Consider the following 27,866-nt stretch of genomic DNA (forward strand, 5'->3'; position numbering starts at 1 on the left):
TCCCAGTCGCCAAGTAGCGCAACGTGGCGATGAGCCTCTGCTCCGGAGTGATGGCTTGCCGCATGCAGGTAGCCTGCCTGCTGATATAAGGGGTCAGCAAAGCCAGCAGACGGTGAAAAACGGGGTCCGTCATCCGGAGGTAATTCCTGAAATCATCAGGATTATTCTCCCGGATCTCACGGAGCAAAGGCATGTGCGAGAACTGGTCACGCTGGCGCAACCAATTCTTGGTCCACAAACGCCTCCCCTCCCTGTTCATGGACCGGGCTTGTGTCAAAGTATGAACCCCAACACTAAGCCCCTGCACAGCACAAACTGAGCAGAAGCAAGCAGGCAATAAGAAATGCAAATCAAAGCGTACTATACCAAGATACGCAAAGACAAGCGGAAACTGAAGAGCAGTAGCGATCTGAATCACTAATCTGAAAAGCGCGAATCGTCTCTCACCAAACTTCTACTAACACGCGATACACACAAGATCAGCAGAAGGAGCCCAAAGGGTGCCGGAAGTGGTGCTGAACTTCCCTTTTCTAGGCCTGCCATACGCGGCTTACGTCACCGCGTTCTTGGCAACCGGAAATTCCGACAACTTGGTCCAACCGTGTGTATGCAACATCACTTCCGGACCTCGTCCGGAATTAATCCGTCGGAATAACTCGGACGGATTTTGTCGTCGGAATTTCCGACAGTGTGTACAAGGGCTAAGAAATCCTGAAGGCAGTGATTGGTTTTCGGTGTGCCGTACGCAGCTAGGCTCCCAAAAAGTCCCACACATGTGGTATCCCCATACTCAGGAGAAGCAGCAGAATATTTTGGGGTGCAATTCCACATATAACTATAGCATGTGTGAGCAATATATCATTTAGTGACAACTTTTTGTAAACTTTTTTTTTTTTTTGTTATTATTCAATCAGTTGGGACAAAAAAAAATATTCAATGGGCTCAACATGCCTCTCAGCAATTTCCTTGGGGTGTCTACTTTCCAAAATTGGGATATTTGGGGGGGGGGGTTGTACTGCCCTGCCATTTTAGCACCTCAAGAAATGAGATAGGCAGTCATAAATTTAAAGTTGTGTAAATTCCAGAAAATGTACTCTAGTTTGTAGACGCTCTAACTTTTGCGCAAACCAATAAATATGCGCTTATTGACATATTTTTTTACTAAAGACATGTGGCTGAATACATTTTGGCCTAAATGTATGACTAAAATTGAGTTTATTCGATTTTTTCTTTATAACAAAAAGTAGAAAATATTTATTATTTTCCAAATTTTTGGTCTTTTTCCATTTATATCGTAAAAAATAAAAATCGCAGAGGCAATCAAATACCATCAAAAGAAAGCTCTGTGTGTGGGAAGAAAAGGACGCAAATTTCATTTGGGTACAACATTGCTTGACCGCGCAATTACCAGTTAAAGCAGTGCAGTGCGAAATTGTAAAAAGACCTCTGGTCCTTAGGCTGACAATTGGTCCGGGTCTTAAGTGGTTAAAGGCTTAGTCCTGCAAGACTTAGAAACATTGAAACCAAAAAAAGATGCCGAATTTAAGACATTTGAGATGCTAGAAAAACGGAAAGAAATTATAATACGCCCTGCAGACAAAGGAGGTGTGGTTATTCTCACTAAAGATTTTTATCATAAACAGATCATTGAAATGTTATCAGACATTCAAACATATACAAAATTGGACACAGATCCCACTCGCGTATACTAGAATCAATTAGAAAAAGTGATAGATTTTGGATCAATAAAGGGAGTCCTAACGAATAAGGAGAAAAGAAATCTTCTCCCTGTAAGTAACCGGGTACCGACATATACTCTACCCAAGATCCACAAAGATCTGAACAATCCACCAGCCAGGCCAATCGTTAACAGTATCGGCTCAGTATCATCTAGATTAGGCCAATACTTGGACACTTTAAAAAAAAAAAGTGTACTTAATACCCGATCTTACTTAAAGCGGGAGTCCACCGGGACTCCGCGTTTTTTTTTTTTTTTTTTTTTTTTTTTTTTTTTTTTTTAAAGCCAGCAGCTACAAATACTGCAGCTGCTGACTTTTAAAATAGTGACACTTACCTGTCCAGCGTGCCCGCGATGTCGGCACCCGAAGCCGATCTCTAGATCGACACTCGAGTGCTGCCGCCGCCATCTTGGGTATGGGAATCAGGAAATGGAGCCTTTCAGCTTCATTTCCCGGTTCCCTACTGCACATGCGCGAGCCGCGCTGCGCAATGAGGACGGTCCCCGCTGCCTCTGGGATCTGTGTGTTTCCCAGCAGGCAGCGGGGCACTTGCGGGAAGGGGCGGGCACTTGCGGAAAGGGGCGTAAGTTACGCCCCTTTCCGCAGAGAGCTATCCCGGAAGTGGGTGCAGTTACCTGGATTATCCAGGTAACTGCACCCCCCTCCCCCCTGAAAGGTGCCGATTGTGGCACCGGAGGGGGGGAGGGTTCCGATGAGCGGAAGGTCCACTTTAAGGTGGACCTCCGCTTTGAGATACTAAGTTTTCTGAACTCCTTACAAAAAGTACATCTGAAAGAAAAAAAGTGAAGTGTTTTTGGTTACAGCAGATGTAGCATCGCTATATTCTATTATTCAGCATGACAATGCCCTTTTGGCATTAAACTGGGCTCTCAGCCAAAGAGAAGACCATCCCCATGTCCAAAAACTTTTTCTTAGGGACGTGTTGGATTTCTGCCTCAGTCACAATTTTTGGTACAATGGGATATTTTATCTACAAAAGAGGGGCGTAGCAATGGGTGCAAAATTTGCACCCGGTATAGCCAACCTATTTATGGCCGAGTGGGAGGACAAGGTCATATTCAACAAACCTCCCCCACAATTAATTTTTTACAAACGCTTCATTGACGACCTGTTTTTTATTTGGGCTGGTAATGAAGATGAATTATAGTTTCATGAAGAAACTTAATATGAATGACCATAATATTAGTGTATCCTCAGAATGGAATAAAGATGAAATTAACTTCTCGGATGTGACCATTTATAGAAAAAATAATAAATTAGAAACAAAAGTATATTTAAAAAAAACAGATCGAAACAGTTACTTGCCCACATCAAGTGGGCATCACCCACATTGGTTGAGAAATATTCCGAAAGGCCAAATAATGAGGGTACGAAGGAATTGTTCTGAATTTGAGAATTTTGACACGCAGGCCAACACGCTAGCTGAGACATTCACAGCTAGGGGATACAACCAAAAAAACATTGCAAAAAGTGATTGAAGAAGTTGGAAACCCTTCAAGATCCATGTGTCTACAAGAGAAAAAGATTGAAAAGACCGAAAGTGAATTAGGAGATCAGATTGTGGCCAAAACCCGAAATAATGAATGGGGATTTATTTCAGATTTTCATACACAATATAAAGAGGTAGAGGGCATATCCTCTTATTAGATAAAAAATGTAATTCAGAGTTACCACTCCAACCTCAATTTATTTATAGAAAAGCCCCAAGTTTTGGTGATAAAATCGTAAAAAAGTTATCGATCCCCGAAGCCCCCACCTACCTTCTGGGACCGGAATGGCTTCTATGCATGCAGGAGATGCAAAGCGTGCCGAGAAATTTCAAGACTGGTCAGATCTTTTAGATAGATTTTCCTCACCGTCGAACAATCGAGTGTTCAGCATTAAACAGTTTATCACTTGCAACAGCACTCGTAGTGTATGCCCTAAAATGCCCTTGTGGTCTGATGTATATTGGAAGAACTAAAAGGAAATTACGAGTGAGAATTGCTGAACACATACACAACATTAAAATAGGATTCAAAGATCATAACTTGTCATTGCACTTTAAACTAAGACACAATATGGACGCCACAGGCCTACAATTTTGGACAATTGAACAGATCAACCATATTGGGGAGGTATTAATATGGTACGGGAATTGTCAAAACATGAAACCCAATGGATATATTTGGTGGATGTTCTCAACCCTAAGGGCTTGAATATTGAGTTGGACATCAACTGTTGTATAAGTGACACCTAATTAGAATCTAGGAATAAATGAATCATACTTTGTGTGTTCTTTTAGACCTGACAGTATTAACATATGCCCTACTGAGTGAAGCTTATATGTGCAATTTGATGTCAAGGTGTGCGATGCTGATAGACTTCTACCCAAAAAGACTGAGTGCTGTAATAAAATCAAAAGGTGCTTCTACAAAGTATTTGAGGGTGTGCACACTTATGCAACCATATTTTATTTTTACTTCCCTCCGCCTAAAAGATGTCTGTTGTTCAACTCAGTTGTACAGTTTATAGGTCACATTAAAGGTGGGAAAAGTTCTGAAATGATTTATCTTTCTCTCTTTTTTATTTTTTTTTTATTTAATTTTTTTAATTTTTTGCATTGATATATACATATAAACATCTTATAGAAAGTAGGTGGCCATTTTACATAAAAGGGACTATATATGTGCACATACATATATTTTGAGATGCATGTATATATCTCTATATATACACATGTATATATCTATATATATATACACGTGTGTGTGTATACACACACACACACACACACACACACACACACACACACACACACACACACACACACGTGTGTATATATATTTTTATTATTATTTTTTTATTATTAAAATACAGTTGAGTAGTCTATTAACTGCACTAGATCCCTGATCGGTTTTAATAGACACCCTTTTTTTTTATTATTATTTTTTTATATATATATTTACATGGTTAATATATTATTATGAATTAACAACAAAGATGATTTTTTTTTTTATCGTTTTATGCATCCCATATATTGGCGATCAAATCGGCCGATCCATCTCTCCATTAAATAAACACTATGGTATAGATTGAAACCCTACCACAGGTTATGGCGAAATGGTAATATTGAAGGATAAGAATAGCATTGCGCAATATATACATATAAATAGATAAAAGTCTGATGGATTGCTTATTCGCAGTATATATATTAAATATTTGGTATTTTTATTTCTGTATTTTTAGGTTATAAACAAGGCTGCTGCTGTATATAACGTTTTAGAAATGTATAATTTTAGGGAATTTTAAAAAGTTATATATTTTCATGAACATTTATGGTATATTGTGCATATTTATATATTTATTTGTATGGCTTCAATAATTTACGTAATATTTAAATCGTCTCTCATCATAAACATGCATATGAATGGAGCATCCCATGGTATTTACTATCATTGGAATGGAGTTCCGTCCATCATGCGCAATATGGAGTTGATTGGATGCTGACGATTTGACATGTATATAAATAAACACTTCCGGTTAGTTGGTTACGCCCTCAGACGAAGTCGGATATGACGAAAAGCATCAGGGATGCAACCAACCGGAAGTGACGAATGCGCCTCATCCCTGAAAGAATGATTGTTTCACTTAGAGGAAAGTGACAAGCGCTGCTAGATATAAAATGTGGACTTTTTTTTTATGAAGGACTATTTTTTTTTTTTGTATTGCTTCTTTACAGACATATTACATTTAAAGCAGCAGCTTTTATTTAGGTTTTATTTTTTTAAGTGAACAAGTTTATCCGTATATTCTAATCCACAGGCACTGAGGAGTGTGCAAATAGGGCGGGTTTTATTTTGGCATACTTATTGGAGGTTTTTTCAAATGGCATGGTATGTCTTTCATGTAATAGTAATTTCATGTAGTTGTAATAAGCTTATGGAGGCTGCCATTCTCAACCACTTCTGAAAATTGCTGCTTTCATGCTGACACTTTGGCTTCAATGTTTTACAGTCAAGGATGTTATCATCGCCTCATATTGCTGCATCTAATTCCTTACTGAATACATTGCTTTTAAAAGAAATGCGAAGCAGATTGAAATGAGGAGCAACACCAATGAATTCGTGTTTAGCATCCAGTACACACTGCATGTTTCAGATAATACAACCCTGGCCAAGAGCAAGTATGCAGATAAGGACGTCTCATCTGCATACGTGTTTTGGGTTTTTACTTTAGAGCAGCATGTAACGCATTCCATTTATCATGTTCCATCATTTGGACTAGTTGTGTGGTTGTCGGATCTGTTGATTCTGTAATTTTTGTTAAGGGAACCCATATTGATGGACAGAAGACACAGATGCTGCTGAAGCGATGGCGAGAGAAAGTGTTTAGTTTGATGGTGCAACTAAAATCAGAAGAAATGAACAAGGAGAGCGATGAACGGAAGATCCAGCAGAGGGTAAGTTCCAGGTGTAAGGTATGGTAAAAGATAAATTTTAAGGTAAAGTTGTGGGCTGTTTAAACATCTTAACCACTTGCCGCCCGCCCTAATAGACCGCCCCCCTAACAAATAGACAGTGGCAAAGTGGTTGCATAATCCTGACCGGACGTCATATGACGTGATCAGGATTATGAGCCGCTGCGCGCCCCCGGGGGCGCGCATCGCGGCGATCGTTGTTGTGGGGTGTCAGTCTGACACCCTGCAACTACGATCTCGGTAAAGAGTCTCCGACGGAGACTCTTTACCACGTGATCAGCCGTGTCCAATCACGGCTGATCACAGTGTAAATGGGAAAAGCCGGTGATCGGCTTTTCCTCACTCGCGTCTGTCAGACGCGAGTAGAGGAGAGCCGATCGACTGCTCCTCTGACAGGGGGGGTCTGTGCTGATCAATTATCAGCACAGCCCCCCCCCCGGGGATGCCCACACTGGACCACCAGGGATTCCCAGGACAAGATATGCCACCCTAGACCACCAGGGATTCCAGTCAGTGCCACAATGGATGCCAATCAGTGCCCATAATGGATGCCAATCAGTGCCCACAATGGGCATCACTGATTGGCATCCATTAGTACAATATATTATAATACAATGCCGCCTATCAGTTCCCATCTGTGCCGCCTATCAGTGCCCATCCATGCCACCTATCAGTGCCTACCCATGCCCACCTGTGCCGCCTACCCATGCCCACCTGTGCCACCTATCCATGCCCATCCGTGCCAATTTGTGCCACCTATCAGTGCCCATCCGTGTCGCCCATCAGTGCCGCCTATCAGTGCCACATATCGGTGTCCATCAATGCCACCTCATCAGTGCCACTTCATTGGTGCCACCTCATCGGTGCCCATCAGTGCCGCCTTATCATTGCCCATCAGTGCCCATCAGTGAAGGAGAAAACTTACTTATTTGCAAAGTTTTGAAACTGAAACAAAAAAAAAACATTTTTTTTTTTCAAAATTTTCGGTATTTTTTTATTTGTTTAGCAAAACATAAAAACCGCAGAGGTGATCAAATCCCACCAAAAGAAAGCTCTATTTGTGGGAAAAAAATGATAACATTTTGATTTGGGTACAGTGTAGCATGACCGCGCAATTGTCATTCAAAGTGCGACAGCGCTGAAAGCTCAAAATTGGTCTGGGCAGGAAGGTGTTTAAGTGCCTGGTATTGAAGTGGTTAAACTGTCCAAGGAAGTGTGCAAGGATTGCACATGGTTGCGGCATGGTCCCAATACATGGGTCACATCTGACGAGCAGTATTACCCGACAAATGTGACCGGGGGGATAGTCTTTACTGTGAAGGAACATGTCACCAGCGACATACGTACTCCCCCCCCATACGCTGCCTTTGCAGCTTAAGGGAGAGCAGTTGAAGAGCAGTAAAAATGCTGCCCCAATGGCCAGTGTAAACGAGGATATAGTTAGTCAATGGAGAGTTGGGATTCTTAACGTTTCAGGAACTCTAATGGTAAAATCTCAGCAGCTGCATTTGAAGGACTGTACACCTGCTGTTGCCGTTATGAGGAGACGGGAACAGTCGGCATTATGGTAGGGAGAGATTGCATTCAGACAAGCCCACCAGGCTTTTCTTATAACTATAAAATATCTTCTTTGGGTGGACTGACCTCTCCAGATTGATCATCCCACAGATATACTGTGAGTATACTTTGGCAAATGTTGACATTAAATCTTGTAATTCCTACTGGGCACACAGCCACCAGGCCACTGTTTTATATTTCATTTGGGTTTATCTGTTGTACATCAGGTGACCTCCCTGCTTAAAGTTGTCGTCTTGACCATAACCGGGTGTTTTGATAACATTACAGTAGGTGAGGTTGAAAAAAGACAAGTCTATCAAGTCAAACCTATGTGTGCGATTATATGTCAGTATTGCATTGTATATTGCGGTCGTTCAGGTGCTTATCTAATAGTTTCTTGAAACTATCGATGGCCCCCCGCTGAGACCACCATCTGTGGAAGGGAATACCACATCCTTGCCACTCTTACAGTAAAGAACCCTCTATGTAGTTTAAGTTTAAACCTAATTTCTTCTCATTTTAATGAGTGGCCATGAGTTGTTAAACTCCCTTCTGCGAAAAAGTTTTATCCCTATTGCGGGGTCACCAGTATGGTATTTGTATATTGAAATCCTATCCCTTCTCAAGCATCTCTTCTCCGGAGAGAATAACTTCAGTGCTTGCAACCTTTCCTCAAAACTAATATCCTCCAGACCCTTTATTAGCTTTGTTGCCCTTCTTTGTAATCTCTCCATTTCCAGTACATCCTTTCTGAGGACTGGTGCCCAGAACTGGACAGCATACTCTAGGAGCGGGAGAATTATCGTTTTATTTCTGGAATGAATCCCCTTTTTAGTTTCAATGATTTTTGAGATAAAGAAATGCAAAGTACATTTTTAAGAAGACAACGTAATAAAATGTCTTTAACAGTACAGAGTATGCGACTATTACGTCCATTTTTCAAATACAACAGAAAAACATTAACTATAAGGGGTATAGATCATCATGTAAGAGGCTATAACGATGGTATTCCAAAATGTAATATATAGGTGGGGTAGCACCCTGCCCCAGGTACCCCAAATGGGAGCACACTGTACGCAGGAGCAAGGCGCCATCCCTGCCATCAGGGTAGAGTTGGTAACAGATGAGTACACTAATGATACCATATTCTATCCCTGTTGTAGCATAATGAACCAGTGTATCATAGAATAGAGACAGAAAACGGCAATAACAAAGCCAATGTAGTGTTGGCAACATGAAAACAGAAGACAGAACCAAGGAGGGTATCCAGTTGGTATTAGTCAGTAGTGAACAATCAGCTAGTATGAAGACACACTTAAAAAAATAATAATAATAAAGGGGGGGGGGGGGGAGAGATAAATGAGGGCAGGGGCAGAATTAGTCCCTCTTGGAGCATTGATATTAGTCAGTGGAATAAAGGTTTGGACGATTCGTACCAGTTTAGCCAAGCTTCTCATCTGTGTGTCAGTTTAGAGAGAGATCCTTCTGCCAAGGCATACATGCGTTCAAACATGCTGTGTATATGTGTTATTCTTATGACTTCTGTATGTGAAAGTTGCTCATTGGATTTCCAGTTACGTACAATGGTTAACCTTGCAGCTAAGCATATATGTGTAACTATGCATTGAGAATTGTGGGGGTAGTTTTCGATTCATATATTAAGGAGTGCCAGTTCTGGAGATGGAGGGGAGGCAATATGTGTAATTTCTGTTATGAGACGAAAGGTATCGACCCAAAACTGCGTTAATTTAGGGCAGTCCCATAATATGTGGTATAAGGTACCTGAGAGGCCACACAGTCTCCAGCAGTTAGGATCTGTGGAGGGGCTTAATCTGTGTATTTGCGTTGGGGTAATGTACCATCAATGGTATAGTTTATGTGAGAGATCCCACAGGTTAGCCGATTTTAGTTGCCTTGAAGGTGGCACTGATTGCAGTGTGCCATTGTTGTGGAGAGTACGTGGTACCCAAGTCTCTTTCCCACGTTAACATGGTAGGTAATTTTTCAAAAGTAGTTTTGCCATCTAGTAGGGCGTAAAAGAGGGAAATACCTTTGGTCGATGTGGAGTTATTGGACAGGTATCGCCAAGCTGATATTGGTATGTTACGACGTAGGGAAGGATTTCTTATGAGACAATGTGATATTTGGACATATTTGAAGTAATCTGTGTGAGGCAAGGAAAATTTGGTCTGCAAGGAGGTAAAAGGGTGCATGAATTCATTGTCATATAAGTCTGAGATGTGGGAGATACCCTTGTGTTTCCAAGCGGAAAGCTGTATGTCTTTAATCAGTAACTGTAACGTTTCTATGGGGAGAGGGATTGCACAGGTATGAGCAGTGGAGTGTAAATGCTTAAAAAGATATGTAAAGGCTGCCACTGATGCTTTGATGGTCGGGGATAGATATTGGTCAGATTTTTTAAATTTGGGTGCGGATAATAGCCAATTTTGTAGATTTTTGCCTAAAACTTGAGAGGCTTCCATATTGCTCCATTGGTTATTTGGGTCGGAGGTGAACCAGGCTTTGAGTTGGGTTAGGAGTGCCGCATTGTAATAGTGTCTCAGATAAATATATCCTAAGCCCCCTGCTCATCTATGTTTTATAAGAATACGTCTTGCCACCCTGGATTTTTTATCTTGCCATATAAACTTTCGAAGTATGGATTGAATTTGCGTAAAGGAGGAGGACGGTATGAGTATGGACAATGCTCTAAATAGGTAAAGCAGCTGAGGGAGTTTGAGCATTTTGAAGGCTGCAAGTCTGCCTGAGGTGGATAGCGTGATTTTAGAGATGCTGGCTAAGTCTGCAGGAAGCTTGGCTAAGAAAGGGATGAAGTTCGCTTTGTATAAAGCAGTGGTTGACTTTGTGAGAGAAGTGCCCAAGTAGGTAAGTGAGTCCGAAGACCAAGCATGCTGGTATTGATTACGCAGGTGTTATTGCTGCAAATGAGACATTGCTAGGGGTAATATATAAGATTTAGTTACATTAACCTTATAGTAGGATACACAGCTGAATTCATCAAGTAAGTTTTGTACTGAAGCCAGGGAAGAGGAAGGGTTGGTTAATGAAAAGATCACATCATCATCAAAGAAGCTGATTTTGTGCTCTTTGCTGCCTATATTCACACCCGAAATAGCTGCGTGTGATCTTACTTTAGCCGCAAGAGGTTCGATTAACAAGTCAAAGATTAGGGGTGAAAGGGGACAGCCTTGACGTGTGCCATTAGTTATATTAAATTCAGTGGATAACATGGAAGAACAATATACTTGTGCTGATGGGGTGGAGTACAGGGCTAAGATTGCCATCAAAATATGGCCTTGGAAGCCAAATTTTTCCAAAGTTTGTTTTAAGTATTGCCAATGAACCCTATCGAATGCCTTCTCCACATCCAGAGATAGGAGCAGAGAAGGCATTCGATAGGCCACTGTGTGATGAATAATAATGATCATTCGTCGGGTCACATCAGATGTCTGGCGGCCTTTTAGAAAGCCTGATTGATCAGGGTGTATCAATTGTGGCAGTAGGTCCGATTATCTATTACTTTAGCATAAAGTTTTACATCATGGTTAAGTAGGGAGATAGGACGGAAATTTTGTGTGGATGTGGGTTCCTTCCCTGGCTTCGGTATTGTTATAATCAAAGCTTTCAGCATTTCTTGCGGAAAAGAGGCTGAGGAGGCAGCAGAATTGAACAATGGAGTAATGTGTTTAGTAAGGAACGGATGGAATTGTTTAAAGTATTCTGCTACAAAGCCGTCAGGTCCAGGTGCTTTATTGTTGGGCAAGGATTGAATGGCACGTGTAATTTCTGTCGTCGTGAATGGTGTGTTGAGTTCCTCTAATTGAAGGGGCGTTAAGCTGGGTAGGTTAGTTGGGTCTAAAAACGTTTTGATCTGTTGGGGCATAGGTTGAGGTAGGTGTGGGTCATCTTTCAAATTATAAAGAGTGCTATAATAGGTGCTAAAGGCGTCAGCAATGGCTTGAGGGTCATTCAGTTTGGCATTAGTAATTGGATGGTACACGTAAGGAATGTGGGACTTAGAGGAGTAACCTTTGATCTGGCGGGAGAGTAGTTTACCTGGCTTATTGCTCTCAACATAAAATCTCATTTTCAGTCGTTTTTGGTATTTGTCGTAGGTTTCTAACAGGGCTCTGAGATCTAATCTAAGGGCAATCAGTTTTTATTTAAGTGCTTGTGTAGGAGTTTGCTTATTGAGGAGATCAGTGGATTGAATGTCTGCCAATCATGTGTTCATTCGCTGCCTCCTCTGTCTCTTATCTCTAGCTCCCAATTGAATAAAGAGTCCGCGCATATACGCCTTATGTGCTGACCATAAAACCTGTGGGTCAGTAACTGAGTCTGCATTTTGTTCAAAGAAGGAAATTAAATTATCCTGTAGTAGTTGTGCATATGGTGGGGATTGCAGTAGCCTGGTATTCAGCCTCTATAAGTAGGTTGGAGCACGTTTGATGGAATCTTCAATGGTTAGGCTGACAGGGGACTGGTCAGACCAAGAGGTCAAATGGATAGTAGAGGCAGAGACTTTCTGTAGAGTCCATGGGTCTGTGAGGAAGAGGTCAATACGCGAGTAAGAATTATGACATGGAGAGAAAAATGTAAAGTCTTTTTCATCTGCGTGAGTGCATCTCCAGACATCATAGAGTCTCAATTCATGCAGGAGTGAATTTATTTCTGGGCGGCGTCTTGCAGTGCGGGAAGATGAGTCTAGCGCTAGGTCAGGGGTGCAGTTGAAGTCACCACACCATATAGTTGCACCATGTTGTAGTGCTTCAACTTTTTTGTGTAGTTTTCGAAGAAAGCGGAGTTGATGGGTATTGGGGACATACACATTGACAATAGTGTAAGGGGCTTCATTAATATGACATTTTAAGATGATATAACGGCCTCCTGGGTCCAAAAGGCAGTGGTCTTGGCGAAAGGTCAAAGAGTTGTGAACAGCTATTAGCACACTTTTTTTTTTTTTTTTTCTGGTCTGCGCTGGCTGTGATTATCGTATTAAAGTTTCTATTGGTACAGGAAGGAGGGTTGCTGGCCAAGAAGTGCGTCTCCTGCGCACAGAGGATGTCGCATTTGGTTTGTTTAGCCAAAGCCCAGAGAGAGGCTCTTTTAGCAGGATGATTGAGACCTTTGGTATTGATTGTAACAATGGTTATAGTCATGTTGTGTACGTGAGGGACAGCTGTGGTGGATTGAGGTACCTTTGTTTTACATTGAGGATTGGAAAGAGATCAGTTGTCCTCGCAAACAAAACAAAAACAATCAAAAAAACAAAAAAAACTGTTCTCAGGGTGTAAGAACGACACAGCTGTGTCTAAAAAAGAGAACCCTGTATGGGGGTATAAGTCTTAACACGACCGAGTGTGAGCAGGAGTCACGTCTACACGGCCTAAGGGAAAAGTGTACCCCAGCCTTTCAAATAGGTAGGACATGCCTGCGACCTCTCGGGGGGGAGAGGTTGGGTCAGCACGGTGCCAGTATTGCTCTGGTCCATAGGCAGTATCTCGTTATTGGAAGGGACAATAGCCCAATCTTGTAATAAACGCAGACCTTGTGAAACTGAAGAGATCACATGTTTGGAGCCAGCAGGGCTGATGGAGAGTTTGGCAGGAGCAATCCATTGATATTGTATCTGGTTATTGCGTAAGGTTTTGGTAATATTATTTAGTTGCCTACGTCTGCTCAGGGTGTGCTGAGAAAGGTTGGTGAAAAATTGGAGGTGGTTATAGGGTTCAGGCAGCGTTTGCAGAGCTCTGACTTTTTGCATGAACTGCTCTTTGATATGAAAAAAATGTACCCTGAGAATGACGTCTCTGGGAATTGAATCTGGCAGAAATGCACGTTTTGGTAGTCTGTGGATACGGTCTACAAGTAATTCCATATTTTTTGCTTCCGGAAGCACAGATTTGAGTAAGTCCTTTGCAAAGGCAGGAAGATCAGCATTTTGCACCGATTCTGGCACCCCGTGGATTTTAAAATTATTGCGTCTAGCCCTGTCTTTCAAATTTGCCAATTTGTCAGTCAGCCATATAGTTTCTTGGGCCTGGGCCTCTTGCGAGTCAATTATGTCATTTATTGTGGCAGTCATAGCATCCACATTGGTTTCCAAATGAGTGACCCTGTCATCCATTACTGTCATTCTATTGCCAAAGCCATGCATGACTGAAAGCAGGTCAGATTGTAGGGAACTTCGGAGAGACATTAACATGTCTTTAAGGGTTGTGTCCATGACAGCCTGACCCACAGTGGGGAAGGAGGTAATGGCGTCAGGCTGAGGGCTCTGTAAGGGGAATCCATAGAGCACTTGCCCTGTGTTGTCTCCCTCCCGGATTCTCTCTGAGGCATCCAGCCTCATTTTACTTTTTGCAGGGCTGTGGGTGGTTGGACTCCCGGGAGGGGAGCGTGAGGAGTCCCCCGATGTAGAGGCACTTACCAGTGCAGCCTCCGATGCGGTGTGACGCTCATTACTGCGGGGAGGGCCTGCAGACATTGCCTGTGTGCTTCTCTCGTCCGCCGCAGCGCCATCTTGGCCGCGCGGAGGGCTGGTACATGAAGGCCGTCAGCTTACGGGGCAGCCTGGGCTCCTTTCGCTTCAGCGACATGTTCCTGAGGTAGTGTGGGAGCTGATGTCGCACTATAGGCGTCTAAAAACGGCTGGGGTATGCGGAGAGTAGCTGTTAGTCGCCGTGGATGGAGAGAGCTCAGAGCTCAAGCGGCCATCTTAGTCACGCTCCGGCCACGCCCCCATGAATCCCCTTTTTAATGCATGCCAATATTCTGTTTGCTTTGTTAGCAGCAGCTTGGCATTGGATGCCATTGCTTAGCCTATCGTCTATTAGGACCCCCAGGTCCTTTTCCATCCTTGATTGCCCTAGAGGTTCTCCCCCCAGTGTATAGCTTGCATTCATATTTTTGCCACTCAAATGCATTATTTTACATTTTTCTACATTGAACCTCATTTGCCATGTAGTTGCCAACCCCATTAATTGTTCAGATCTTTTGCAAGGTTTCCAGATCCTGCTGAGAAATTATTGCCCCGATTAGCTTAGTATCGTCGGCAAATACAGAGATTGAACTGTTCACCCCATCCTCCAGGTAGTTTATGAACAAATTAAACAGGATTGGTCCCAGCACAGAACCTTGGGGGACCCCACTACCCACCCCTGACCATTCCGAGTACTTCCCATTTATCACCACCCTCTGAACTCGCCCTTGTAGCCAGTTTTCAATCCATGTACTCACCCTATGGTCCATGCCAATGGACCTTATTTTTGTACAGTAAACGTTTATGGAGAACTGTCAAATACTTTTGCAAAATTCAGATGCACCACGTCTACTGGCCTTCCTGCATACCTCTCTATCAGCACTTATGAGAGCTTGCTGAAGCTCACTGCAGTGTATACAGTGTTCCCTGGATGGCATTACCACCATACTGCTTTACAATCATATGTTGCTTCCAATAATTCCTTACTATTTAGGTTGTAAGAGACGTAAGAATATTCTTAAAGATTGGCCATAAACTTAAAATAGGATTACACAGGATAGGGTTTTTGTTTTTTGTATGTTTTATCTTTTTGTGCATGTATTATTTTTTTTCCCATATTAGATATATTCTCTTGAAAATTCTTTGCAAGAGAGTAATCAGCAGTTGGTCCTTCACTCACATGCACTGCAAGACCGGACAGCCGAGTTAGAAATGGAGAAGCTTCACAGTAAGGTGAGGAGAATTTGGAAATATGAGAAATTAACACTAAACTGATGATGTATAGTTAATGTAACAACCAAAGAGACCCTATTGAGAGATCTGCCAACCATGGGCTGTAGGCTGGGATACTGGTATTTATTATATAAAAGCTGATATAAGAAAGTATGTTGTCTACACCAACTGAATATATGCAGTGATTTTCACACCTTTGCTAGAAATATCAATAGAATTCGGCTGCTATGGCAACACTGCTTTTCACACATGGCGCTCTTGCTTATAAAAGTGTCTTTTTGGTATGCAGTGTTATGTGTCTGTGCTTGGATTAAACAAAATTCAATGTCTTCTGTAGTCTCTGCAGGATGAGCTGTGTGCCACACATATTGCATCTACCAGTCTTTCCAGTCGAGCTGAGAAAGCAGAACAGACATCGCTCAAGCTGTATGAAATGATTGATGGGTATGAATTTTTTTCTCTGTCCACATTTACAAGATTAACTTTTGGATGGTTACATCTGTTGTCATTGTCCAGCATATTGAAAATAAATGTATAGATACAAGCTGCATTCCAGTATTCTCTTCTTGTCAGGTACACATTAACATTTTTTTTTTTTTTTTTTTTCTGGGTTGCCCAAAAAAAACTTAGTCCAGCGATCTCCTCCCACTGAGCTGTTGTGATCTGACAGGGGGATGGCCCCCGAATCTCCCTCCCTCTGTTGCTGGTTTTCCAGAATGCACGTCTGACAAAAGCCAGCCCAACAGCAGACTTTTGTATGACAGACCCACATAAACACAGGCAGAATATTGGCAGTTTTTAAAAAAAAATTTTTTTATTTAAACTGGCAGATGTCTCCTGAGATTCTGCCTACGTGTATGGTGCTTTACTCTATTTCTTGAACAATTAACAACTGCATACAAAATATCTCCAGCCAAAACTGACCTTCTTTAATGTGTTTTACCACTCCTGGTTCGCTCACAAGGATAGAGGATGTCGAGTAGGGAAAGGAATGTAAACATCCACTAATCAAAATAGCCACGGTTCTTGAGCACTCGCCACAGGTGCAGCATTAACTAGCTATTTATAGTGTGGTTCTGGGGTTGCCCTTTCCAGAGACAATCATCTCGCCCTGCTTGGTTAAGGTGACGGTGTCTCTTTAATCGGCTTCCTTTAAAAATTGGCCATAGTTTTGTACCTGCTTGACTGAGTTGGGGAAATTTGACTGTAAGCGCTTTGAGGCAATGTCTAATTTTGTATTCTGTGTAACATATCAGAGCTGTATAAATAGTGAAATGAACTCCCGGATGACTATCCCTATTCACATGCATTTCCATATGTACAACCCATTTTTAAGCTTATGGGTTTTTTGTAGATAGGCCCCCCCCCCCCCCCAATAAAAAGGAAGCCTCAATGGGTTCACAGAAAAATGCTGCAGACAATGGCGCTCAGATAACTCCCATGAGTGCAGCATTGAGAACCACCCATCAACACCTTGGACAGATAAGGAAGTGAACCCTGGGCAGGCATGTGACTGGGCAGAAATCTTTAAAAAAAATTACTTGGTTGGAACTGCAGTCAAGCTTTAAATGTGCCCACATATTTAATGTTATTAATTGTGGATGTTGGTAGTTTTGTACAGGTAACGGAATTTCAGGAAAAGTCCTTCAGGGGTGCTCTGCAGCGGTTGGTTACCCTGGGCAAGAGGGTCTCTTTTGCTACCAAGAGAGTTGATACTATACAAGGTGAGAAACTGTGCAGTACTGGAAAATAAACACCATTCATATCTGTCCCAGCAACCAAAAATATTTTTTCAAGTGTAATGTCTCTAGCTCCATTACACACAGTAGGTAAGTTTGGGAGGAAGCTAAGCTTACGTGGGTGGAAATTAGGGCATTGTGAGAAGTCATGCAAATTAAGGAAGCACATATGACATACAGTTATGAGCAAAAATATTGGCACCCCTGCATTTCTGTCAGATAATGCACCACTTCGCCCAGAAAATTGTTGCAATTACAAATGTTTAGGCATTCTCATGTTTATTTCTTTTGTTTGTAGTGGTATGACACAAAAAAGTGGAGAAACAAAAAGCCAAATATGACACATTCCACGCAAAACTCCAAACATGGACTGGACAAAATTATTAGCACCTGCTCAAAATTGTAAGAAATAATTGCATTTCAAGTGTGTGATCCTCCTTTAATTTATAATTAAACTCACCTGTATCAATTACCAGGTGCGGACAATATGGAAATCACACCGGCAACCAGTTGGGGCCCTTTCACCCGGGCTGTCTGATCAGTCTCCCCTATGGATGGTCGGATGCCAGCGAACACACTTCCGCTGATGCCTGCAGCCATCTCATCCGATCATGCTTCCAAAAAAAAAAAGACGAATAATGGGCATATTTCCCATCCGTCCAGCGGATCAGATCGGATAGAAACGGACAGGCGGTCTGTTTCCATCCGATTTCCACAGGACAGCGGGATTGTCATTGTCCACTCCACACAGTGGAGCGGACATGGACCTCCACCTACTCAGTGGGGATCAACGGAACGATCCCCTGCTGAGAAAGTGGAATCTGCCACACAGAGGCGCCCCTGTGAAAGGGGTGAAATGGTGAAAAATGTACTCCAACTTTCTGTTGTGGGTCTGTGTGCCACTAGGAGAATGGAGAAGAGAAACAGCAGCAAAGAGATGTCTGAGGATTTGAGAACAAAAATTGCGGAAAAGCATGGGCAATCTCAAGGTTGTAAGTCCATCTCCAGATATCTTAAAGGGTTGCTAAACCCTCTTGTGGTGTGTTTTTTTTATTTATTTTTTATTTTTTTAATGACCAACATATCATACTTGCCTCCTCTGTGCAGTTGAGTTTTGCACAGATTAGCCCCGATCCTCCTCTTCTGGGGTCACTCAACGGAGCTGGTGGCTCCTCTTCTCTAGTGCCTAGTCGGAGAAGCGCTCTCCTTCGGGACACCCATGCGCTCCTGATTCCTGCTGCTGGGTCTATCGACACAGACTGAAGGACATGGCCCCGCCCCCTGCGTCACTGGATTTTGACAGCAGTGGGAGCCAATGGCTGCGCTGCTATCAATCTAACCAATCGGGACCCTAGACAGCTTGTTCCTGTTGTGGGAATTACGGGGCTCAGGTAAGTAAAAAGGGCAGGGGGGGGATTGTGGACTGCTGCATTGTCAAGAAGTTTACAGTCCATGAAACTGTAGCTAATCTCCCCCGACGTGGACGAAAAAGAAATATTTATCAAAGTGTTTGCCGAAATGTACCTGAGGAAGCCAAAATCCTTTTGAGAGAATGTGCTGTGGACAGACAAAACAAAATATACAGCTTTTGGTTAAAGACCATCATTCTACTGTTTTCAGAAAAACAAATGAGGCCTTTAAAGAAAATAATACAGTAGCTATAGTCAAACATGGTGGAAAGTCACTGATGTTATGGGCTTGCTTTGCTGCTTCAGGCACTGGATGTCTTGACCGTGTGCATGGCATGAAATCTGAAGACTACCAAAGAATTCTGGGGTGCAATGTAGGGCCCAGTGTCAGAAAGTTTGGTCTCCGTCAGAGGTCTTACAGCAGTAGTACAGATCTAAATCCCATAGAGCACCTGTGGAGAGATCTCAAAACAGCAGTTGGGGGGGAAAAAGAAACCTTCCAATCTGAGAGACCTGGAGCAGTTGGCAATATAAGAGTAGTCTAAAATTCCAGTAGAGAGGTGTAAGAGACTCATTGATGGTTACAGGAAGAGATTGATTTCAGTTATTTTTTCCAAGATGTGTGCTACCAAATATTAAAGGGTGGCAGTAATTTTGTCCAGTTTATTTTTGGAGTTTTGCATGGAATGTGTGAGATTTGGCTCTTTGTTTCTCCACTTCCTTGTGTCCATACCAATACAAACAAAAGATTGTCTAAACATTTGTAATGGCAACAATTTTCTTGGTGAAGTGGTGCATTATCTGACAGAAAAATATTGCTACCCCTACATTTCTGCAATGAATGTATACAATGTCCTTGGTTGCACTAAACCCAGAATGTCGGTGCTAGTTACTTGGCAGCCTTTTTCTGAATACTCCTAGCTGAATTGAGCATGAGCTTATTGGTTTGAATTTTGTTTCTATCACTGATATCACAAAACCATCTTTAATGCAAACCCTTAAAAACCAGATGAGTTTGGGGGGCGTGGCCTACATCCGGCATGGTGTGAGGAGTGCTAATCGGGAGCTCTGCTTGCCTAAACTCCCTTTATACATATCCTGGGGCTAATTTCGCTCTACAAACTTAAATACCTGGCCCACCAACGCCCTACACGGCTAAGGAACATGTCTCCGCCGAAAATCGTGGCGGACGCAGCTGCTAAATTGGTTTAAAAGTTCAGACTTCAGGAGAAAGGGGCCCTGGCGGAAAATGGCGCTGAGTCCCCTCCCGCAAAATCCGCGGCCACCGAAGACACTGCACGTTTTCTGGAAGCCATCTCTGATTGCAAAAGTACCCTGACCTGCAAACTCGAGGAGGTGAAGATCGACGTGTCCCTGATCTGCCAGGACCTGCAGAAGCTCAGGGACCGTGTAACTGAGACGTAGGCACGCATTAGCCAGGTGGAGGACGAGGTCCCGCCATTGCAAATAGCAACCGAGTGGCTGCAACACCAACTTAGTGCAGTCCTGGCTAAACAGGACGACATGGAGAATCGCTTCCAACGATGCAATTTGTGGGTCTGCCGGAGGATGTGGAGGGTCCCGATCCCCCACTGTTCCTGGAAAACCTCCTAATTACTACGTTCAGTAGAGAGAAATTTTCCACCTCATTCGTAGTGGAACGGGCCCACAGACTGGCTGGTAGACCCCCCTCCCCAAGGCGCACCTCCCTGGACATTTATTGTCAAGCTGCTGAATTTCCGCGACCGGGACGCTGTCCTCCGCCTCACCAGGCTGAAAGGCAACATCCCCTTCCAAAATGGAGAGGTCCGGGTCTTCCCCGAATTCCCTGCGGAGGTCCAGAAGAAAAGGGCAAAATTCACCGAAGCAAAGCAGCAATTGAGTATTCGCCGTTACCCCTACGCTATGCTTTTCCCCGACCGTCTTTGGGTTACAGGTGGAGACAGAGCACACTTCTTTGATACACTGGAGGCCAGAGCGGAACCGGCTCGGGATCCCGCCTGAAGGCACAGCGCTCTGGCATGGATTTGTGGTCGGATGGGTGGGAGATAGACGCCGCGCAGATAGTCTACAATTCTCATGACTCCCGGATGATAAGGTACTGTGTCCCCCCCTCCCCTATTACTCTCCCTTATAGGCAAGCTACTCCCTGCTGCGACGCCCGGGACAGGAACTCTACATCCCATATCATTTTACTTCCCCCCACTGCTATTATCCTGGAGGTCCACAACTAAGGGTCTCCCTCCGTTCACCACTGCTTGTTTTTACAGTGACTAATCGCTCCCTTAGTAGCAGAAACTCTAATAAGCCCTGCTTTTTGCAATTTAAATTGTAATGGTTGCCACTTGGCACAAGTACTGTTTCCCTGGACTGCCTGGTGCTGCTGCCCCCCGGTGTTCCCATGGGGCGCTGCGTGACCGGGCAGGACAGTGTGTTAGTGCATAAGTTATTATGTTGGTTTTGTTGTTGGTTAATAGCTATACACGTATTTTATAATGAGAACTCCCAGAACCTGGGTTAAACTTGATGGTATGCTTATCAGACAATTCACTGGAGCCGTGCGGGTGTCTTTTGGCGTTCGGACCCTGGGGGATTACAATATACAGCTCGGTACCCCCTGCTCTGGGCGTCTGGACAACACCTCGCATGCCGCCCCTGATGGGATGGGCTGTGGGGGTCGCCAGGGGGCTCCGAGTATCGGGGACACAGACAGACATCTGTTATCCCGATGCCCACAATTAAATGCATTACATGGAATGTGAGGGGTATTAGGGCCAAACCAGAGAGAAACGCAGCCCTATCGAACCTTAAAGCATAAAAACATCATGGTCTTGGTGGAGACACACCTCATGGGCCAATTGCTGCTGTCCATAAAGAAACCATGAGTGGGGTGGGTGTATCAGGCCCCCCATACCGCCAACTCGAGGAGTCTCAATCCTGGTGGCCAAAACAGTGCAATTTATTTTGCTGGCTTTAAGATCTGATCCACAGGGTCGTTTCCTATTTTTACATGCTAAAATACATGGTCTAGAGCTACTTTTCCTGGCACTATATATACTTCCCCCCATTCCAGCTCAATGTGCTCACGGAGGGTCTTTCCTTCATGGCCCAGTTTCCTACCATCCCCACAGTCTGGCTAGGAGATTTTAATAATGTAGTAGACAGGGACATGGACAGACTGACCAAGGCGTTCTCGTGCTTCTCGGCACCGCACAATACTATGTCACGAATTGACCTCATATTACTCTCCTGGGCTCTCCTTCCAATACTGGGGAGGTGGGTTTTTCCCCCCGCGTGCTCTCTGATCACGTTCCATATTGGGCTGAACTGGTGTTGGACTCCCCTCCCTCATCCTATACCTGGAAACGTAATCCTTTTTGGCTATTGGTGGTCCCGGACATAGCGGAACTCAGTACTGAATAGGAGTTCTTTTTCCAGACCAACAGAGACAAAAACCCCCTTTGAGGTAGTCTGGGACTCATTTAAATCCCATGCCTGAATGATCTTAACCCACCGTATTGCTAGATATAGGAAAAACCTCCTCCCGGGCGATCATACTAGCTGAACAGTCCCTTACAGAGGTTGAGGCGGAATTCTCCAACGACCCATCCCCCTCCAATGCCGACCGCTTAAAACTACAGGCCCGCCTAGTAGATAATCTTCAATTTGAAAAAGCGGAGCGGAAAATTATTCTACACTAAACAGAGGATGTATGAGTATGGGGAGCATGCGGGGGACGCCTCCTAGCCTACCTAGCCCATATGGAGCAAAAACCGCCGACGGTGGTTTCCCTCCGTACAACCAGTGGGGATCTGATTACTGACCCCAACGAGGTGGCAGAAGAGTTCCGCGCTTACTTCGCATCGTTATGCGCTTCTGCAGCCAATAACCCCCATGAAGAATTGGTAACACTTTTAGCGGGCATAGACCTATCCACGCTCACACCTTCGCAGATAGAGTCCCTAGAGGCCCCCCATCACAGAGGAAGACCTAGCCCAAGCATTATCACACCTCAAACCATCCAAGGCACCCGACTCTGATTTGGCTCCCCCTGGAATTCTATAAAACTTATCAGGAAACCATGGTACCCAGACTAAGGGAGCTATTCTCCCATATATTTGAAGTTGGTAATATCCCCAGATCCATGAGCGAGGCTTTTATAGTACTCGTACCCAAACCTGGCAAAAACCCCGAACTCCCTGAATCCTACCACCCGATATGCCTTCTCCAATTGGACATCAAAATTCTGGCTAAGATGCTGGCACTGCGCTTGAACAAGGTGATCCTGACTTTGATCCACCCGGACCAAACAGGATTCATGGCGGCAAAGAACACGGCATACAATCTCCATAGACTCAGCATGAATTTGCAAGCCCAACACGACCAGATAGGCTCCAGAGTTGTGGTGTCCTTGGATGCTGCAAAGGTGGTTCGACTCAGTTGAGTGGGACTATCTTTGGGAATGCCTAGCAAAGTTTGGCTTTGGGCCTAAATTTATTAGATGGATCTGACTCCTCTACCAGAACCCCAGTGCCAGGGTGTTGGTTAACGGGAGGATCTCTGGCGCCTTTCCCCTCTCTAGGGGGACCCGCCAGGGGCATCCCCTGTCGCCCTTCTTGTATGCCCCTTGCGTCCTCCCTACATACCCATCCAGGGACTACGGCATGGCAACCTGACTGAAAAAATAAGCTTATATACCTTGCAGACTCTGGCCAATCCCTACTGACGACGTTAGACACAATACAAATGTTCGGCAACTACTTGGGCTTAAAGGTGAATTGGGACAAATCCTTAATCCTCCCTATTGACATGGGTCCCCCCCACAGCAAACCAAACCTCCTCCCCTCTTGTCTGGGTTAGCTCCATGAATTATCTTGGCATAATTATTACCCGCTCTCCTGAAGATTTTGTCAGACTTAACATGGAACCCCTGACTGCGACAATGAAAACCAAAATACAAACGTGGGCTAAGTTACCTCTGGGCGTAATGGGTCCCATAAACCTGATAAAGATGGTCCTTCTCCCCCAATTCCTATATGTATTATGGCACGCCCCTATCTACATACCCCTAGAATCTTTAAGTCCATTGGAGCTATTCTCAATTCCTTTGTGTGGGGATCAAACCGACACAAACTGTTGTGGCAAGCATTGAAAAATCCCACAGACTTAGGGGGCATGGCTTCACCAGATTTTAATCTTTACTATCTAGCAGCACAGCTATCCCACCTTTTATTATCTGGACAAACACGACAAAGATTGCTATATGGCCCTTATAAGATTGCTATATTCCCCCCCCCCATGCAACCACCTGCACACACCCCTTGCAAATAATATTTCGGGAACCAACGGACTCATGGAAGCTGGGAAATCGTAGGGGAATATTTATATAATCATTGTAAACTATGGGAAGTGGTGAGACGTAGGCTTAAAACGCCACCCACACACTCATACACCATTGTGGGGACAACCCGGGCCTGAGGGAGTTGCTCTCCGTACCCGATCACAACTTATGGCTCTCCCATGGAGTGACTTACCTCTCTGACCTATATCAGGACGACACTCTAAAATAATTTCAACAGCTCAAAGACTAACTTAACCTTCCCAACTCCATGCTTTTCCGATTCCTCCAGCTCCGCCACGCCATACAAACCCAATTTCCAGATAATCCCCCAAACATAGAACCGGTTGGCCCCCTCAACATCTTTATGGGACAGGACCCCTCACAACTTATTTCGTTGCTCTACAACGACCTTCAGCGACCCACAACGGCTAAATTTGCCTACGCTCTCAAAGATAGATGGACTGGGGACTTGTGGGCGATGAAGGATGAGGAATGGGAAGACGCACTAGATGCCTGTAGGAAAGTCTCCACTAAACTTTCTGATCGCCTAATCCAATTATATATTATCCACAAAGTGTATATGACACATGGCCGTCTGGCCAAATACAGACCACATTACAACCCACTATGTCCCAGGTGTGACGACCCTTCCAGCACTTTTTTTCACCTCATTTGGTCGTGTCCCGTAATACAAGATTACTGGTGCCATATAGTTAAATTCATCCATGACGAGATGGGATCCCCTCTGACACTATGCCCCAAACAGTGCATGCTGGGTATATTCCCAAAACCAGATTCGGACAAATCCCATTTCTTTATCGTACATCATAGGACACAGAGTCTCAAGTAATTACTTGGTGGGTTATAGGCCTACCTTCAGGTGTTGACACTGGTATAACCAATACAGGAAGTTGATTCCCCTATATAACCCCTCCTCCTTCCAGGAACACTTTTTTTTGCCAGCGTCTAAGGTGTTGGTCACTAGTGAAGATGTGCTCTGCGGAGCTCCAGGAGGGATCCATGCTGGATTTAAAGAAACCTCCACACTCAGATCCATCCTCGCCACTGAGGCCATAGGATGGTACCTGGACCTCGATGCAAGAACGAGGTTTTGCCTATAATGCTTCTCTTTGAGAGCTGGACCCTAGGAACCAGGATGCTTTTTGGTTTTGCTACATTTCCTAAAGTTGTCCTGGGGTGCTATACAAGGCCCAAAGGAGCGGAACCCCTTTTAAAAGGGCCCCAGTCTTTGAGCGTGTTTAAACGCAACCCGCCGTGATGGGTGAAAGTTGGATCTGTCTGTTAAATCCGCATTATCCTGCAGCGAGGACAAGGTAAGGGAAGAAGCTTTGCTTTTTCCTTCAATATACCTTATATGCCTTCTGAATGTCTCCTCTATAAGGAGTAACTTACACTACCTATGATGTGTCTTAGTGCAGCGAGGGGGTTCTTACTTAAATAGATCTTGTGGGATTTGGTAAAAAATACAGCAGGTGCTAATACAGAGATGTGTATAAACTTCTATATGGGCGGTGGCTGATTGGTTGACGCAGCTGTTTTTAGCTGCATGGTTTAATTACAACCCAGCACTTCCACCTAGTAACATTGAGGAACGCCCTATGCTTCTGTGGTTTTAAAAAAAAAAAACGATAAATCTGCTGACAGAACCCTTCCCCTCCCCCCTTGTAGAGGTGTATAGTATGTTCACCTTACTTTGTGTTAGCCATTTGGGTCCCTAGCAGGGCCTGAGAACGCAGAGGGGCATGTCCGCAAGGTCCCGTGGGGCTGTGTATGGATGTAACGTACACACACACACAGCACTCGCCGCATAGCTGAGGGGAAGCGCTGAGGATTCCAATCGGGTTCCACCTGAGGCTTTATATCACAGACACTCTCGTTTCAGAAATACTTTTTTAACTGAAGAGAGGCAGTCTGTCACACTAAGAGACACCAGAGTGCTGGGCATGTAAGGGTGTAAACAGGCATTTCCAGACAGGAAAAACGATTGTTACTTAGTAGCAAAAGAATTGTTATTTTGTGTGTACCTCTGCTTGTGCTTTGCACTATGTCTTCCAGACCTACCGTAAAGGTACCAAAGGTGTCGCCCCCCCCCCCCCCAGGGCCTGGGAATCCCAGTTATGCCTCCATACTGTCTTCCTCTTCGGAGAGATCAGACATGGCAAGCCAGGGTGAGTCATCGGAAGCTAGCGGTGATGCAACTGCTTCACATACTTCAGCCCCTGTAGAGATGGCTGAAGATGCATTTTCCTCTGCCTTGCAAGGCTTAGAAGGAAGATTGGCAGCTTTAATCGCATCCTCCACCCATTGTATAGGAAGCGTCGTAGATCCCCCTCCCCCACCTTAGACTCTTTACAGTCAGTGGAGGGTCCAAGAGAATTATGGGGACAGGATGGGGTATTGCCCTCAGATGATCGGGAGGAAAGACATGCGATTATTTCTCTGCGGAGGAAACAATACTTGAAGTTCCCAAGGATCCCTACTTCACAATCTGAAGTACAGAGGCTTGCAAAGATGGTTCCCTCTACTTGCATGCTACCCCTAACAGCGTTAGCTGAAGGACCGGTCTCTTCCTTGGGTTCTTTGAAGCCTTTACAGCCTTTGCATGTGTTTCCCGTCCACGCATTACTAAAAAAGCTTATTTATACCGAATGGGATCAACCGGATAAGCATTTTTTCCCTTCCAAAGAGACTCGCAGAGCTCTATCCTATGGAAGAAAGATTCACTAAAAGATGGAAAGTTCCAGCAGTTGGTGCGATTTTTTTTTTTTTTTTTTTTATTTTTTTTTTTTACCCAGTGGACAATGCGCTTATGCTTAACCACTACAATACAGGGCACTTTCGCCCCCTTCCTTCCCAACCCAATTTTCAGCTTTCATCGCTCTAGCGCTTTCAGTGACAATTGCGCGGTCATGCTACACTGTACCCAAATGAAATTTTTATCATTTTGTTCGCACAAATAGAGATTTATTTTGGTGGTATTTATTCACGACTCCGTTTTTTATTTTTTGCGATATAAGCGCAAAAAAGCGGAAATTTGGAAAAAAAACAATATTTTCTTTTTTCTATTTTAAAAGAAATCCAATAAAATCAAATTTTGTCATAAATTTAAGCCAAAATGTATTCTGCTACATGTTTTGGGTAAAAAAAATTCCGTTAAGTGTATAATAATTGGTTTGTGTGATCACGGACATATGTACGCAAATGATCATGTACATATGTGTGCAGGTGATCACGTACATATGTGTGCACATAATCATTGGGACAAGTGATTTTAGTGGGACATATGTGGGGGACATGTTTTTATTATTGGGGACATGTGTTTTTATTTTTTGGGGACATGTATGTTTTGGGGACATATGTGGGGACTGTGTTTACACTGTGTGGTGTGTTGTGTGTTTACACTAGACTGAAGATCAGTGAGTAAAAAGCTGTAAAAAACAGCTCATACTCACTGATCATCAGCCGGCTGCAGCAATCTGCTCTCCTCTCCTCAGCGATGAACTTCTGTGTGAGGAGAGGAGGAGCCGATTGCCTAGCAACCGGCTGTTTGTTTACATCACATGACGGCCGTGATTGGACACGGCCGTCATGTGATCAGGAGGGCCAATCAGAGCCCTCCTGCCGATCTGATATGCGCCGTGTCCCGGTGACACGGGCGCATCGGGATCGCGCCGCTGCGCGGGCACGATCCCGCTCCTCCTGGTGGACGTTCCTGAACGTCCTATCAGGAGTAGACGGCTCCCACCCGGCCGTATATGTGCATTGGCTGGGTGGGAAGTGGTTAAAGATCCAACAGATAAGAAGTTGGAAGGTCTGTTAAAATCATTTTTTTCTTAGCAGATACT

General features: G+C 44.0%; 1 protein-coding gene across 3 annotated transcripts in view; it reads left to right on the forward strand.

The window, feature by feature from the left end:
• Window positions 1–27,866, forward strand: part of CCHCR1 (coiled-coil alpha-helical rod protein 1) — a 130,852-nt gene that overhangs the window by 81,346 nt on the left and 21,640 nt on the right. For all 3 annotated transcript variants that reach the window (XM_077462458.1, XM_077462376.1, XM_077462539.1), the window contains 4 exons: window positions 6,070–6,201; window positions 15,401–15,511; window positions 15,849–15,955; window positions 17,123–17,235. In XM_077462458.1, the coding sequence (XP_077318584.1) occupies window positions 6,070–6,201; window positions 15,401–15,511; window positions 15,849–15,955; window positions 17,123–17,235 (463 nt within the window). The remainder of the gene's footprint in view (window positions 1–6,069; window positions 6,202–15,400; window positions 15,512–15,848; window positions 15,956–17,122; window positions 17,236–27,866) is intronic.

Source organism: Lithobates pipiens, unplaced genomic scaffold, assembly GCF_037356315.1.
Source record: "Lithobates pipiens isolate NorthernLeopardFrog02 unplaced genomic scaffold, aLitPip1_a1.2 Scaffold_1, whole genome shotgun sequence".
In the NCBI taxonomy this organism is placed as follows: Eukaryota; Metazoa; Chordata; class Amphibia; order Anura; family Ranidae; genus Lithobates; species Lithobates pipiens.